Below are 14,011 nucleotides of genomic sequence, written 5' to 3'. Positions count from 1 at the left end.
CCTTTCCTTGCCCTATAGGAAAGTATGTATGTATATGTGTACAAATATCCTTTTCCCCTCTCGCTATACGGAAGACTCGGGGGTGGCTGTAGGGTCGATAAGTGGAAAAATAAGAGGCAAACTGTATTTTAAAACAAAAGAGACAAGAGGCAGCAAAAACAAGGATATGCACATATGCGTGACAAGCAAGAAAAAAAAAAAAACAATTCCCATGAAATGTTCCCTTGTATTCCCATTTATGCACCTTTCGCCAAAAACTCAGTATTACCGTCGTTCTCCCTCATTCCACCAATGACTGCTGCCGTTCCTTTTCCCTGCTGCTTGACCACTTTTGTATTACTGTCTTCCTTCAGCCCATTCCCTTTATTTCTCTCCTTTATTGGCTACTTTTCTCTTCCTCATTCTTCCCTGAAAATGCATGTAATGCGCCTATGGACTTAAATCGCCAATTTGCGGCCTATTCCCCTCTAAAATAAAAAGGAATGGGCTTTTTCCCTCTATCCTTCCCAGAGAAACACCCTTTCCACAGTGAAACAACAACAAAAAGTTCACACACACACAAAAAAAAAAAAAAAACAAAGCAACAACATACACACAATCAAATCTATGCCATTTCTTCTATTATATCGGTATTTTTCTTCTCTATGGGTAAGTTGAAGGCGTTTCTTTTCCTTTTCCCTTCATTATTGTCATTGCTCACCGCCGCGATGATGAGGCACGTAAACGCTCTCTTGCCTGTAAAATCTGCATCTCACCAGGCGTTAGTCTTCCTCGAAACATTTCCCCCCTCAGAGGCCTCGCAGGAACATCCACCGATGCGCTAGGTACAGGGTTGGACGAGGGATGTTGACGGAACAACGAGAGTCCGACTTGCTTTCGCGACGCCGCCACATTGAGGCCCGCAAGCGCACCCACGGGTGGTGATATCTTAACACCTTTCTCACAACGCCCCACTAATGGTGACTCCACCGCCGAAACGACCCGTCGCTCATGCGTGTTTTCCACAATACACGGGGCAGCCACGGGATCCGCTGTGTATCGGCGACCAAATAGAAAGTAGTCCTCCTCAAGCATCATCGTCGCTTGTTGAGACGAAAGACCCGTTTCTGGGCTTACCGCTACACCAGATGAACTGGGGCCACAAAAAACTCCTGGAGAAAGGCTTACCATACCGGATGAAGCAGGCTTATCACACTCCATGCCCGGTCGCATATTTATATGCATAGCAGATAAAGAACCCCCCAATGAAGCTAAGTCCGCCGACACAGTCAAATTAACATCAGTTGCCGTAGTGGTTGGACCTCTGGAAACCACAATGTGTGGAGGTGGCGGTTGTCGTGCATCATTGCAAGGCGCAGCGTTAAACGTCTCTGTAAAGGGAACGATAATGGTAGAAGTTTTATTTGCCCAAGTGGTTTCCTGCTGCTGGGCATTCGGAATAACTATCGTATCTTTCACAGATGGAATAATAACACCCTCACCAGTGACAGAAATCGTGGTATGCAACGGAGCGACAAGTGACTTCGCTTCATTTGAGGTAAGAGAAATGGGTCTGGGTATTTCTGGCGTCACAGCAGCCTTTGAATGAGATGCATCTAGAAGCATCAATGGAGTGGAAAGCGGTGCAAAGATACAAGATGACTGTTTTTGTTGTTGTTGTGCCTCTCGTGGCGGCGATGATGATTTTACTTGCTTGCGCGAAGCATAATCCTCACCCTCAGCCGTCGTCGCAACGTCACTTGCACTCACCGTGGAAATAGCCCTCACTACTCGCCGATGCTTCTTAGACGAGGGTGACGATGAGGTCACCAATAAGGGGGACGGTGATGCACGCAAGGGGGGGTGCGCAGAAGAAGATGACACGGATCTCCAAGCCGCCCCTAGCTGCATCTTCTTGGACGCCGCGCAAGGCGGTCTCGCCCCCGCATTGGCTAAAAAAGTTGCAGTGAGACGCTGCACAAGGGCAGACAAGCACCTTGACATCTTCTCAAAACGTTTTTGAGCCTCTTCATCTTGGGGGGCGCCAGCAACATCGTTCACAGCCCAACGATTTACGCGAATTCCAGGAACCTTCTTTCCAAGTTGCGTCAGTTGCCTCTTACACGACATAAGAGGACGTAGCGAGGAAAGGCGCAAAAGTGTCTGCCCATTCCCATCCTTACTGACATCAGTATGAGAATCCAGCTTGCCGTTTACCAGAGAAGTTTCCAGGTCCTTTGCCAATGCGCACACGCATTGGACCACAAGACCCGTTTTTTCTACAGCCTCCTGCCGAATGGCATCTGAACGGCGTATAACAAGCTCACTCGGGGAAGCCACCCCCACATTTGCTTCAGCCGTATGGGTTACTGAAGAAACATTGGAAGGGGCTACTGCTTCCACAATGGCAAGTGAAGAAGGAACAATGAGGGAGTGAGCTTCCGAGGCAGCAGGGGTCAGTGGCACTGCTGACAGTGGTAGTGGCATCTCATTCGATGGCTTCTCCTCAGTCGACTGTGTCGACTTACAGTAGTCACCAAATAAGACCGCAACCTTACGTACAAGGCGTATTTTTTTAAGCAGACGTTCAACTTCCTTCGGTTGCAGTGGAATAACAGCCTTGGCTTCATCCTTGTAGTAGCCAGCCCCAATGGAACGAGAGCGACGGCAATAATGAGTAAGTGAAACAGACCGCGTCGGATTTTTCGGTGGACTTGCATTTCCTTCATCTTTCATCCACATCTTTTTCACACGCTGTCGCTCTGGATCGGGTTCCTCGGTTTGAAATATCTTGTCATGCCGATTCTTCTCCACAATTTCTGTCAAGCGTCGCAGCTTGTCCTTCCGTTTCTCCACGGCAGAGACCAAAGATTCTACGCCTCGCTCAATATACTTATCAAGAACATCCTTCACAGCTTGCATAAACTCCACAACCCGTTGCCGCATATTGTCTACAGCGTCAAGATATGCTTTCTTTTCAGCCCACTCCACAGTTTGAATGGCCTTATTCAAGGTATGAAGACGTTTGAGATGAGCTCTAATTTCCTTCACGAGACCCATGACAACCACACGACGAAATGGTTTGGCGGCCGAATAATCCTCAAACTTCTCTCCTGTTTTTATCCGATGTGCCTTCGACTTCACAGCCGTCACCCCAGGCGCTTGCCCCTTCATAGACATCAGCACATCCCTCACCTGAAGAGAAAGAGAGACGCATTCTTCATTACAGCGCACTCGATTTTCTCTATTAGGAATGTTAGGTGGCAGCATCTCCATCTTGTATTCAGTAAAGCTGTCGTACAAGCGGTTACTTCTCTCCAGCAGCACCGTAATCTCCTCAGGCGTGAAATACAAATGTGGTTCCATGTTTTCAAGTTCTTCAATTGTCGTCCGTTTTATGGTCTGCGCACGAGATGCGTTTTTCTGAAGGATAAAATCCTGTTGCCGCCGCACAAATTCCCGAAACGCTGGAGTCATCTCCTCGGGATCAGTCGCTACCCCAAGTTCGTTTACGTGCATCGACGCCGCATCATTACCGTCACCATGAGGTCCCATCAAATGTTTCTTCTTCAGGGGAAACGTAAACACAAAACCGTCATTAAAAGGCAGCAATCCCCGCCAAAAACCGTCATAACTTTCGCCATCATCATTGTGAGCGTTCCTGTGGATATTATTCTTGTCGCCACTCTGGACGGGAACACGCGTACCTACTTTTTTTGCATCTGGTGGATGCTTCAGCATATCCTTTCCGGCGACAGTGCATCCACCATACAAAATAAAGGAAGCGTCATCAGCGCAATGGCAGGCAACAGAGAACGCAAGCGGGGGTACTGCAGGTCGCACTGTCAACTCCTTCCAGAGATATTGCCCCGTACTAGTTGGTACCAGTTGAAGCACAAAGATACTATTTGTGGGTTTTTCTCTATCTTTGATGGGGCTTCCAAATCCCCCAATGACAAATAAACGCGAGCCCACAAGACAAGAAGCATGTGCGGCACGAGCAGGCGCGCTGTGGCACTCCAACAGTTCCCAACGTTCATGTGCTATATCGAAGGCCCAAGCATCGTCTAGTGGGTTGTTATAAACGTCAAAGCCTCCATAGATGATCATCCAATTCCCATGCATGACGGCACTGTGCAGATAACGTGCCTTTGGTGCAACCGCAGATGAATGAATAAGTGAAACAGTATAGGTCCGAGCATCGATCGCTATAAGCTGCGCGGATACGAGTAGTCGATTGGTCAGACCTCCAAAAACATAAATTGTATGAGACTTTGCTACAGCTGTGTGAAAAGCCACAGGAATCTCTGGAGATGTCTGGACGACTCGCCAACGGAGAGTTTTCAAGTCCATCTCAAATAACATTGGCAAAAACCCAAGCTGGGGTTCTTGTTCAACTCGCATCGCAAGCGACCAGAGTGTTGGTTGCTCCAAGTCAACAATCTTAGAACGCACAAACGGTGGCCGCCTTGTTTCTGCCTTGCCTTTGCATGGAAATAAAATACGACTCCGTTGCTTGAAAAAGTCATCGCAATATGTTTCCATCTGAACCGGCTGTCCGCCAGGGCCCACACCCCCAATCACCACGAAACGCTGAGGATGTTCCACCACCACCGCTGCATGACCATAATTGCCAGGGAAAAACACATGTTTGCCCTCCAGTCGTCGCCAATGGCCTGTTAAAAGAGAGAATTCATAAAGCTCCTTCTCGACTGTTTTGCAAACGTTGGTCGTCCCACCATACACAAGAATCCGTTGCCCCTGGTCGACAGGGCCTAGATAAGACGCCGTGGCATGTAACATGAGGGGAGGCAGCCGAAAGCGTCTAGACGTTATACTTGGCATGAGTGACGTCATCTGAATCCAGTTATAACTTCTCTCCGGATCCATTGGGGGTGCAAAGGCGGCCCAAGCATCACGACGAGTGGAAGGGGCCCTGCTATTATTCTGGCCGCTACTATGGGATAGTGCTGCAATTTCCTTGTTGCGCTTCGGAGATTGGAAACTCAAACTTTTCGCATCTGGAATCTCTCCGCCTCCATTGACGCCAAAGGCGTAGTCGTGCCAGGACACCTTGCGGTATCCCGGTGGAGCGTCTATTTCGCTGCTGCTCCCGCTCTCATTCGTGCTCCCATCGCCGTCTCCTCCCTCCGCCGTCTCCTCCGAGGAAGTAGCGTCCTCACTGCTGTACTCCTCCAGCCTGACGTGAACACCGTCGCCCACCTTGACAGCGCGACCCTGTTGGCTGAGCAGCTCGCTCACATCTATCGGGCAACACACAATGGGACGTCCGTCCTTCCTGACAACCTCAAGTTCTATCTTTCCGTCAGCACACTGCGGCCGCTCCATGTACGGGCCTTGCCAACTTCCTAATTCCGGCGCACAAAACAGGAAGAATACAAAATAATAAAAAAGAGTCAAAGAGAGCGGTGAACGCCAAATTAGTAATGATATATATTGGATAACTGCAGTTAAACGGTCAGGGGACACTTGAGACTCAAGAGATGGAGAGGTAATGACGGTTTAACTTATTTCATTTTTTCCTCTTCGCCTTCCATTAGCCCAGTTTCCTCGTTTTATAAGGAGCGTATTGATACCAACTGCCATGCGTAAAGTGAAGACAAAGTTATCAAACTGTTTTGGTTAAGTTTTTCAATATGTGGCAAATCTCCCCGTCTGCCAACTCCGCCGGATCTGTAAAGAAGTCACTAACCACAATCAACCACTCTGGTTCAATCCTTGACGCGACACGTATAAACGTTCCTTCGTTTCCCTGTACTTCAAGGCGGTCGTAGACAATCCATGGGGGGCGCTTCCTTTTCGACAACACCGACTGACGGTGCAACACAACCGACTGAGAATCCTTCACTGTCTTGTAATTCTCTGCAGAGGGCGACTTATAGGCAACCTGCGTAAAGAATCCTTCAAGTACTGTCTTCCGTAGCGCCACTGAGTCTAAAGATCTCGTCTTATCATCGTAGGTGGAGACAATAGGAATTTGCTTCTTCCCCATTAGCTTTGTCAGCTGCGCATACACGCGAGTGGCCTGCGCCAGGGCTTGATAACGCAAAAAATGGTCAAAACAGTACTGCGGAGATTGATTGTTGCGCCAAAAAGCATGAAACACGTTAAAAAGTGTTAGGTGATCACCATCAGGGTGCTGAAACGTAGCATGCTGTTGATCTGCCTCATTTCCACGTCCTGACGGACGCACATAGACATTACCAACCTCCAACATGGCAACAAGAACCGCCGCGTCGGCGCCACAACGGTATTCCGCGGAGCGTATTAACATGCGGGAGAGACAGGCATCAACTGGAAACTCAGCCATTAATTTACCGAATTCTGTCAGGTGCAGGTCGTCATCAACGGCACCAAAGAAACTCAGCTGACAATATGCATCCGTAATGCTTTGCTGGGAGGGTGGATCAAGGAAGACAAACTGATACGGATTCTCCACCTCAAGCTTAAGCAGTAACAGTACAGTATTGACCAAACTTGAACGCAGCACCTCAGGGTGTGTCTGGTCCGGAAAAGTAGCAAAGTCCTGTGGACGAAACAGGCGAAAACACTTACCTGGGCGCGTTCGGCCCGCACGCCCTTTACGTTGTTCGGCTGACGCCTTGCTAATGAGTGCGGGAAGTAAATAGTCCACACGAACCTCCGAGTTATACAAACTTTGTTTATGATACCCACAATCAACCACGTAAACAATACCGTCAATTGTGAGTGAAGTCTCCGCAATGTTCGTGGCGAAGATCACCTTCCTTGTATGAGGACCAACAGAAGCAAATACACGCTTTTGTTCCTCCACACTAAGTGAGCCGTATAGTGGCAAGACTTGCACCCACATTGGTCCTTGACTATCACGTGTGGTCTCCAAATCTCGAACTACCAAAGAGCCTAGCTTCATTTTTGTCAACGACACTGCCCTCTCAATTTCTGCCTCACCTGAGAGAAAACACAAGACATCTCCGGGTGAGTCGTTCATATGAATATCACACACGCACCGCACAGAAGCCTCCACGTAATCCTTTACCGGGTATGGTGTATACTTAACTTGAACATCATACATACGACCTGTTACTTGCAATAGTGGTGCTTGAGGAAAGTATGCCCGAAACTTTTGCATGTCAAGTGTTGCAGACATTACAATGAGTCGAAACTCAGGACGGCGTTCCATAAGAAGACGTAAAACGCCAAGCAGAACGTCTGTGTCTATTGTGCGCTCGTGTGCCTCATCTACAATAATAACGCCAAACCGTGACAACTCCCGATCTGAAAAGGCCTCTCGTAGAAGCATACCATCTGTCATGTATAGTACCCGCGTTTTTTCACCCATCATGGACTGAAACCGAACATGGTAGCCAACCTCCTCTCCAAGTTTTACGTCCATCTCCGTGGCGACACGCGTTGCCACAGAAATGGCGGCGATTCTCCTAGGTTGGGTGCAGGCAACGAGGCCTGGCCGACCCATTTCCGCAACAAAGTGTGGAACCTGGGTGGTTTTACCACTCCCAGTCTCTCCCACAAGCAGAACAACTTGATGGTCACGTACGTATTGCTTGAGTAATTCTGCCTTTTCATACACCGGGAGCGTGGCTCGAACGGCAAGAATCTCATAGTATTGCTTTGAAAACGGCCGCATTGTAAAGGGATTGACTGCAGCCTTCACCTCAGGAAGATTAGCAGCATCACTTGTGCCTTCCAATCGCACCGCACGCAACCGCTGCACCTCACCGCCGTTTACATCATCCTCCCGTTGCCTCCGCATCGCCACGCTAAATACCTCCAGTGGCCTCCCTCTGCTCGTGAGGGCACAGGATCGTGGTGAGAGGCCCGCTATCGTACAAAATGTATTATTTACCACATACGTGTTGTATGCATATGCAACAGGAAACCAAACGCAGTAACAAAGATCAGAACAAGCAAACAGACAAACAAAAAAAAAAAGGTTCGGCTCCTTTCAGTTCAACACATGACAGAGGCAAAGAAGAGCAGAATAAAACACAAGATGGTAAATAATAAAAAAATAAAACAAACAAGGAACAAAAAAGTAAAGATGTCCAGTAGGATCCTCCTGTGCTCAGAAAAAGACATGACCAAGCAAAGATTTAGCTAAATACATTTGAACAAACTAAGGCAGACGAGAAGTGCCGGCGACAAAAACGGTGTGTTGTTCGTGCTGTTGGTATCGTTGTCACCAGTGCTCTCTTACTTCCTCCTTTCGGTACTGTTTACACGACGTCCTTTCACCACTCTACAATCCGCGTCACACACCCTTCCCCAAAATAATGAGGAACAAAACACAAACTAGCAACTGTGGGGTTGCGGAGTGAAATAAAAAAGATAAACAACGACGACAACAGAAACAAATCATAGAAATATAACTAAATAAGAGTGTCTACTACAACTACCCCAGTGTCACCACTGCTGATTCTGTGATGACAGATTTTGCATCATCTGAATCATCATTGACATTTGATCTGGCGTCAGCTGCTGTGTGGGACCTTGCTCTAGCTGCAGCAACTGTGGCTGCGGTTGTTGATTCTGTGATGACAGATTTTGCATCATCTGCATCATCATGAACATTTGATCTGGCGTCAGTTGAGGGAGTGAAGCCTGTTGTGACGGCTGAATAGAAGAATTAAGTGCGGCGTTCAAAAAAGCAGCATTCGGCATTGTGTGAGCACGGTGTTCTGAGATCCGCTGCTGTCCCAGTCCACCTTGTATTCCACGCTGGCCCGCCAGTTGATCTGACATTTGCTTGGTATAATTACGCTGCATCATAATGGCATGTTTGCGGTCGCGTGGGTCCACTACCGCGCTTTGTTTAATTGGTTTGAGAAGTGCAGGCAGATCCTCTTCGATCGTCTGTTTTAGCAAGGTTGGCCATCCCTTCTTTCGTAGGCGATTCATATCGTAAAATTCGTCTGTGCGGACCTTTGACAAGAAAGCCGTCATCTCCTCACGTGTGGGAAAGTCCGTTACGCCCAGACGATACGTATTCGAGAGATCCTCCACAATTTGTGGCAGCTGTGCAAGGAACCCCGCACGAGCTTTATCTTTTCCTATAAGCCAAGGCATGCGCGACTTGTAGGCGGCGCACACGAGTGCAAAGACGAGAGCAAGCTTCGTCCGCTGCATCACAGAAGTGACGCGCTGATCCAAAGACTGTAACGGCACCACTTCAGTCAGATCGTAGAGGAGATCGGACTTTTCATCCGTGAATAGATTATGGTCTGTACCTTTTTTATATGGCTGGTCCCAAAAACTTGAGACATACACACGCGGTGGTTCTGTCGAACAGATAAGACCGGAAAGATTCCAAAACAGAGCCCCATAGACACGCATCAGCTCCTGTGGCCCAACCGTGTCTGCCTTGTTTAGCACAATGCGTATTTTACTTTCATTACCACGCAGGGCATGCTTAAACAACATCCGAAGCTCCGTCCCGGCATCCAACTTCGTCGGGTCAAAGAGAACAAATACAAGGTCACTTTTTTCCACAAACCATCGGCAAACTTTGATAAAGTCGTACCGCCGCCTATGAATATCACCTGCAGCCTCGAGTACACCCGGTGTATCGATAAGTGATACCGACTGCAAAAGGGGGTGCGGCACAAGTAAGCCTTGAAAGACTTCCGCGAACATGTCACCAAACTGGCTAAGCCCGCGAAATGGCTGTGAACTATCTGCCATAAGTACACGCCCAGAGATCTGCTGAACCTCCTCGCCGTGCATGATAACAGTAAACTTGTCTGTTAGTGGTTGCGGCCCCGTTAGGAGGTGGTTACTTTGCAATAGGTAGTTAATAAACGTGGACTTCCCTGCGGAGAAGGGGCCCAAAAACGTCACAAATGGCTTTTTTTGTACAATTGCCTCGGAGAACCAAGAAGGTCGAAAAATGTCATACTGAAACTTTTCCTCAACAGGGCGAACACGCTCAAAGTATAGTCGTTGCAGTTCAAAAAGCACAGCGTCAATGTGCTCGTCCCATGATTCCTCGGCTGAGCGCGGAGGCAAGCTAACCGGAAAACGCGCACTTCCCTTGGATGGCATGCGCGAACTTACGTACGTCCCTCAGCCTTCTTGTTGTTATTCAATAGAACACCCTATATGTAAGTATGTGTGTCCTTGTTCTTTTTGAATTGTCACAGCTCTTTTTTTTTTTCCTCGCTATCCCTTTACCTTCGTATTTTCTTCACACGATAACCGTCAACTATTGAGCGAGAGTATGTATGTCCTCGCAACAACTCCTCCTCGTACACACACCCGGTAAAAAACAAAAAAAGTAAAGGAAGGCAAACAACAACAACAACAAAGAAACCCAAAAGAATAACGTTAGCGCCTTCACCACGTCTGCGTCATGGCTGTCCTCCACCTTGCACCATTTTATTATTCTTCTACTTAGTCTTTCTGCTCGTGGAAATGTGAATCCGACGGCGCGTGGCACTGGGACTTTGTGCCACCTGGATATAAAGTGAAAAACCAAAAGCAAAAACAAAACTCAATGAACCACAACTGTTTTGCCAAATGTGTACACCAGCAACTTCTTGAACGACATTGGCTGCTGTGGGGGACAACCGCCTTCACGTGACGTCACCAAGTCACTTGAAAAACTTTCATCACTTGAAACTGACGTCAGAGAGATGTCACGCCTCTGCTGACCTCCTCTCACATTTGTATCATCACCACAAACAGCAAAATTAGAAAAAAAAGCCGCGTCATGAAGAGCGCCCCCGCGCGACGAGCATAGCTCCTCTCCTTCTGTCTGAAAAACGGAAAGCGGAAAGAAGGCACGAATGGCGACATTTGTATTGAACTTCAGTTGCGGCATCCCCACTGAGGCGGGAAAGTTGGTGGCGTAACCGTCCTCCCATCGCTGCGGTTGCGGTGACGTTTGTGTCTCAGTTGCCTCTGGCATCCCCCATGTTGTGGACACTTTGGTCCCCGCAGCTTCATGAGCAAGTCGAGTCACACCACGCTGTAACTGATGCAGGACCGCCATGGCAACCTCCTGTGACTGTTCAGTAGAACCCTTAAAAGATGTACTGTGCCAAAACGTAGACGACGTCATAGAAGCCACAGAAAACATGTCAGCATTCCACGAAAAGGCCAAATTAAGCGCATCCTCCACGACGAACGGCCATCCTGACGAAGGCCCCTCTCCTTTAGGCGGCGTCCAAAGCAAAATGATATTGGCCCCCCAAAATCGTGTGGAAAGCATAAATTTCAAGTGGCGATGTCGCCTTAATGGGGCAAAACGTAGAGATTCCCCAGAATAATAAGAGTCGTTCAGCAAAAGTTCCGCAGATGCCGTCGACAAAAGTGATTCCGCCTCCGCCTGCGAGCCAATGAGCAACAACACGGCGTGAGTCTGCTGTGACAAACGAAGAAGATGCTCCGTCACAGCAGGCGCTGCGTCATGTTCCTCAGAGCACAGCGAAGTGAGACACGACTGCAGAAATGATATCGGTGACACGTCTACAACCACAGGTCGCAGTGAAACATCCTTCGTGCGAACTCCAACCGTCTCATATCGCATAAGATTTGGCAACTCCACGGTGCGCACAGGAACTGGTAAAGGGACAAAGTATGCAATATTTGTAATACGGGTACCTTGATCAACACCTACGCGTAGTTTCTCCCTTGCGAGCGCTGTCAGGGCATCGGGTGCCGATGTTTTCAGCAAGGCGAGTAATCCCTGTCGCAGCTCCAGCTCAAGAGATCGCTCGGTTACGCGGCATTCCTGCTGCAGTTCCTCTAGCTCTCTCTGATGCTTCAGGACAAATATCTGCGTTAACTCTGAACCCACCACCATGTCTTTGGTGTCCCGGTTTGCTGCCTCCACCAGATCTGCAAGCTGCTGTTCATGAAGGACGCGCAACGCCGTTATTTTGTTTTCGCACTCTTCTACACAGTCACGGAACTGGGCGTTAAACTGAATAAACAGGTGTGCTGTCGTGCTAAGTAATTCACGATTTGGGCTAATAAGGGAAAGAAAAAAGAGCGGCTGATCGTCCGCCTCCGTTCCCACTACACGGCAGCGGCGAAGGAGTGTGTACTTCCCATAGCCAGCACCGCCTATAGTCCCGGCCTTCTTCCTACTGCGGGGAACCATGAAAGTATTCCACGAATGGCGAAGATCCACACATTCCCCATCCCCTTCATCGAGCATTTGACGTTCTACCACTCTACTTTCGTGCCTGCTCCCTTCTGCGGTTTCGTTCCCCACCCAACCCAACCCACTTTGTTTTTTTTTTACTTCAATTCGTGTATGAGTTTTCCTGCTACAGTCCCTGGGCACCCCACTGCGGCGGTTGAAGAAGCAGAAACAGCGAAGAAAAGGGAAAATAAAATAAAAAAAAACTTTGGAGAACCAATTTGCCTCACACCCCTCCCCCACAGAGAAAGAGAGTGAGAGAAAAAGGCAGGGAGAGAAGCATGCATGCCACCTTACATGATGACTCTGTTGTTCCACACGACAGGTGTAATGATTGCTGCATAGTAAAAAAAAAAAAAAACGCCAGCTTCATCTCCTTCCGTTTGCACTAATTTACTGCAAATTACTCCCCCCACCCTCATCACCATCTCTTCGCCTTTGAAATTGCACGCGTCAACACAAACAAACGTCTACCCACCCAAAGGTGTCAAATGATCTTGTCTGTGTGTTTTATTTTGTGGGTACGTGTCATAGTCCATCTTTTCCCTTCACCGGGTTGTGTCGCCTTCCTTGCCGTACTTCTTCTGCAGCTCTTTCAACCAGGCAGTGCCTTCAGCAACTCCTGCCTCGTCAGAATGCCGACGGCACCAACTAACATACTTCTCGCCCGTCGATATCGCCTGCGAAATGTCATTCACGCCCTCAAAACATTTTAAGACGGCAGAGAGTGTTTTCTTTACGGACTCGTAGTCATTCTCATCAATGTGAACACTGAGTGCCTCAATAAGAAGATCAAGCGCTTTACCGTACAATTCTTTGTCATCGCCGCCGCTTGCAGCCTCCTTTTCGGCCCGTTTTTGATAACAAAAGCCTATCCCTGTGACCACTGACCGGCGCATATTCACAGCAGCCACAGCTTGCATCGGCATCACCGACTTTGCATCCACATCAATCCATCGCAATACTTCGGTGAAGATGGTAGTGGCTTCGTCAATGTTCCCCTTTTCAAGAAGGACATACGCCATCAGTTGCTTCACTTCTGCCAATAGCGCAGCGTCCCTCACGGCCACAGGGGTTTCTAGAAGTATATTTTTCGCCCTTTCTGCACTCTTCAAGGCGGCCTCAAACTGCTTCAGGTTATAGTGCGCCTGAGTTGCCTCCAACAACAAAAGTGTCTCGCATTGTATCGGTGCATTCAGCGCCCCCATTTCTGCTAGCATTCCCAATCCCTTTTCAACAGCCATCAGTACCTTTTCATTTGCCTTCTCCGCCCGTGAGCTGTCTATCACCTGTGAGAGTTCATTCCAGCGCTCCAGCGCCTCCATATCCTTCTTTACAATTGTTTCATCCAGTGTGAAACTTTCAATATTAACCGGCGACAGGCTTGTCATGGAGGTCGAGACGCTGCTGATGCGACGCACGAGAGACCAGAGGGCCCCATAGGAAAGGTGATGACACGGTAAACAAATGACACGCCGGAAGTGCATCATCCTTTTGTTTTATTCCTTCTCCTGTTGCTGCTTGCGGACTCGCTCCTCCAGCAGATGCCGTTCTTGCCAAATAACGGGCACACAAACAAAGGCTACGAATAAAAACCAAGGACGGTAAAGACAACGATTGCGGTAAAGGAGACACCAAACAAAATGGAGATGATGAGACAAGATGGAGGTGGGACGGACAGACGTATCCCGCGAAGGCGGCACCTCCATACGTGTCCCGAATCCTGTGTGGTTCAGCAAAGAATACGGCAGAGACACAAAGAGCCAGAATAAACCCGACAGGGAGGAATTTTCATACCTGCACCCATACACTCAGAAAGAAAGAAAAAGAGCATATATATATATATATATATATATATATATATAG

At 48.4% G+C, this 14,011-nt stretch overlaps 5 protein-coding genes across 5 annotated transcripts, besides 8 other annotated features; all 5 read right to left on the bottom strand.

The window, feature by feature from the left end:
- Positions 1-560: 560 nt before the first annotated feature.
- Positions 561-580: a microsatellite.
- A 116-nt stretch (positions 581-696) lies between these two features.
- TraAM80_01132 (uncharacterized protein) lies at positions 697-5,328 on the bottom strand (the record flags this gene model as incomplete). The annotated part of the gene is made up of 1 exon (XM_029378185.1): positions 697-5,328. The coding sequence occupies one exon, from the start codon at positions 5,326-5,328 to the stop codon at positions 697-699; it is 4,632 nt and encodes a 1,543-aa protein (XP_029242035.1).
- A 280-nt stretch (positions 5,329-5,608) lies between these two features.
- Positions 5,609-7,753, bottom strand: TraAM80_01131 (ATP-dependent RNA helicase-like protein; the record flags this gene model as incomplete). Its single annotated transcript, XM_029378184.1, has 1 exon — positions 5,609-7,753. One exon carries the CDS (start codon positions 7,751-7,753, stop codon positions 5,609-5,611), a length of 2,145 nt encoding a protein of 714 aa, XP_029242034.1.
- Positions 7,754-7,877: 124 nt separating this feature from the next.
- Positions 7,878-7,932: a microsatellite.
- Positions 7,933-7,980: 48 nt separating this feature from the next.
- Positions 7,981-8,040: a microsatellite.
- Positions 8,041-8,403: 363 nt separating this feature from the next.
- TraAM80_01130 (putative sarcoplasmic reticulum glycoprotein) lies at positions 8,404-10,041 on the bottom strand (the record flags this gene model as incomplete). Its single annotated transcript, XM_029378183.1, has 1 exon — positions 8,404-10,041. One exon carries the CDS (start codon positions 10,039-10,041, stop codon positions 8,404-8,406), a length of 1,638 nt encoding a protein of 545 aa, XP_029242033.1.
- Positions 10,042-10,260: 219 nt separating this feature from the next.
- Positions 10,261-10,286: a microsatellite.
- Positions 10,287-10,303: a microsatellite.
- A 186-nt stretch (positions 10,304-10,489) lies between these two features.
- On the bottom strand, positions 10,490-12,160 carry TraAM80_01129 (uncharacterized protein; the record flags this gene model as incomplete). The annotated part of the gene is made up of 1 exon (XM_029378182.1): positions 10,490-12,160. The coding sequence occupies one exon, from the start codon at positions 12,158-12,160 to the stop codon at positions 10,490-10,492; it is 1,671 nt and encodes a 556-aa protein (XP_029242032.1).
- Positions 12,161-12,305: 145 nt separating this feature from the next.
- Positions 12,306-12,351: a microsatellite.
- Positions 12,352-12,388: 37 nt separating this feature from the next.
- Positions 12,389-12,423: a microsatellite.
- A 270-nt stretch (positions 12,424-12,693) lies between these two features.
- TraAM80_01128 (uncharacterized protein) lies at positions 12,694-13,635 on the bottom strand (the record flags this gene model as incomplete). The annotated part of the gene is made up of 1 exon (XM_029378181.1): positions 12,694-13,635. The coding sequence occupies one exon, from the start codon at positions 13,633-13,635 to the stop codon at positions 12,694-12,696; it is 942 nt and encodes a 313-aa protein (XP_029242031.1).
- A 342-nt stretch (positions 13,636-13,977) lies between these two features.
- Positions 13,978-14,010: a microsatellite.
- Between the last annotated feature and the right edge of the window lies 1 nt (position 14,011).

The sequence above is a fragment of the Trypanosoma rangeli genome, assembly GCF_003719475.1.
Source record: "Trypanosoma rangeli strain AM80 chromosome Unknown Tra_15.4_contig_00022, whole genome shotgun sequence".
Lineage (NCBI taxonomy): Eukaryota > Euglenozoa > Kinetoplastea > Trypanosomatida > Trypanosomatidae > Trypanosoma > Trypanosoma rangeli.
The sequence above is the reverse complement of the archived record's forward strand: the minus strand, read 5'-3'. Positions and strand labels throughout refer to the sequence as shown.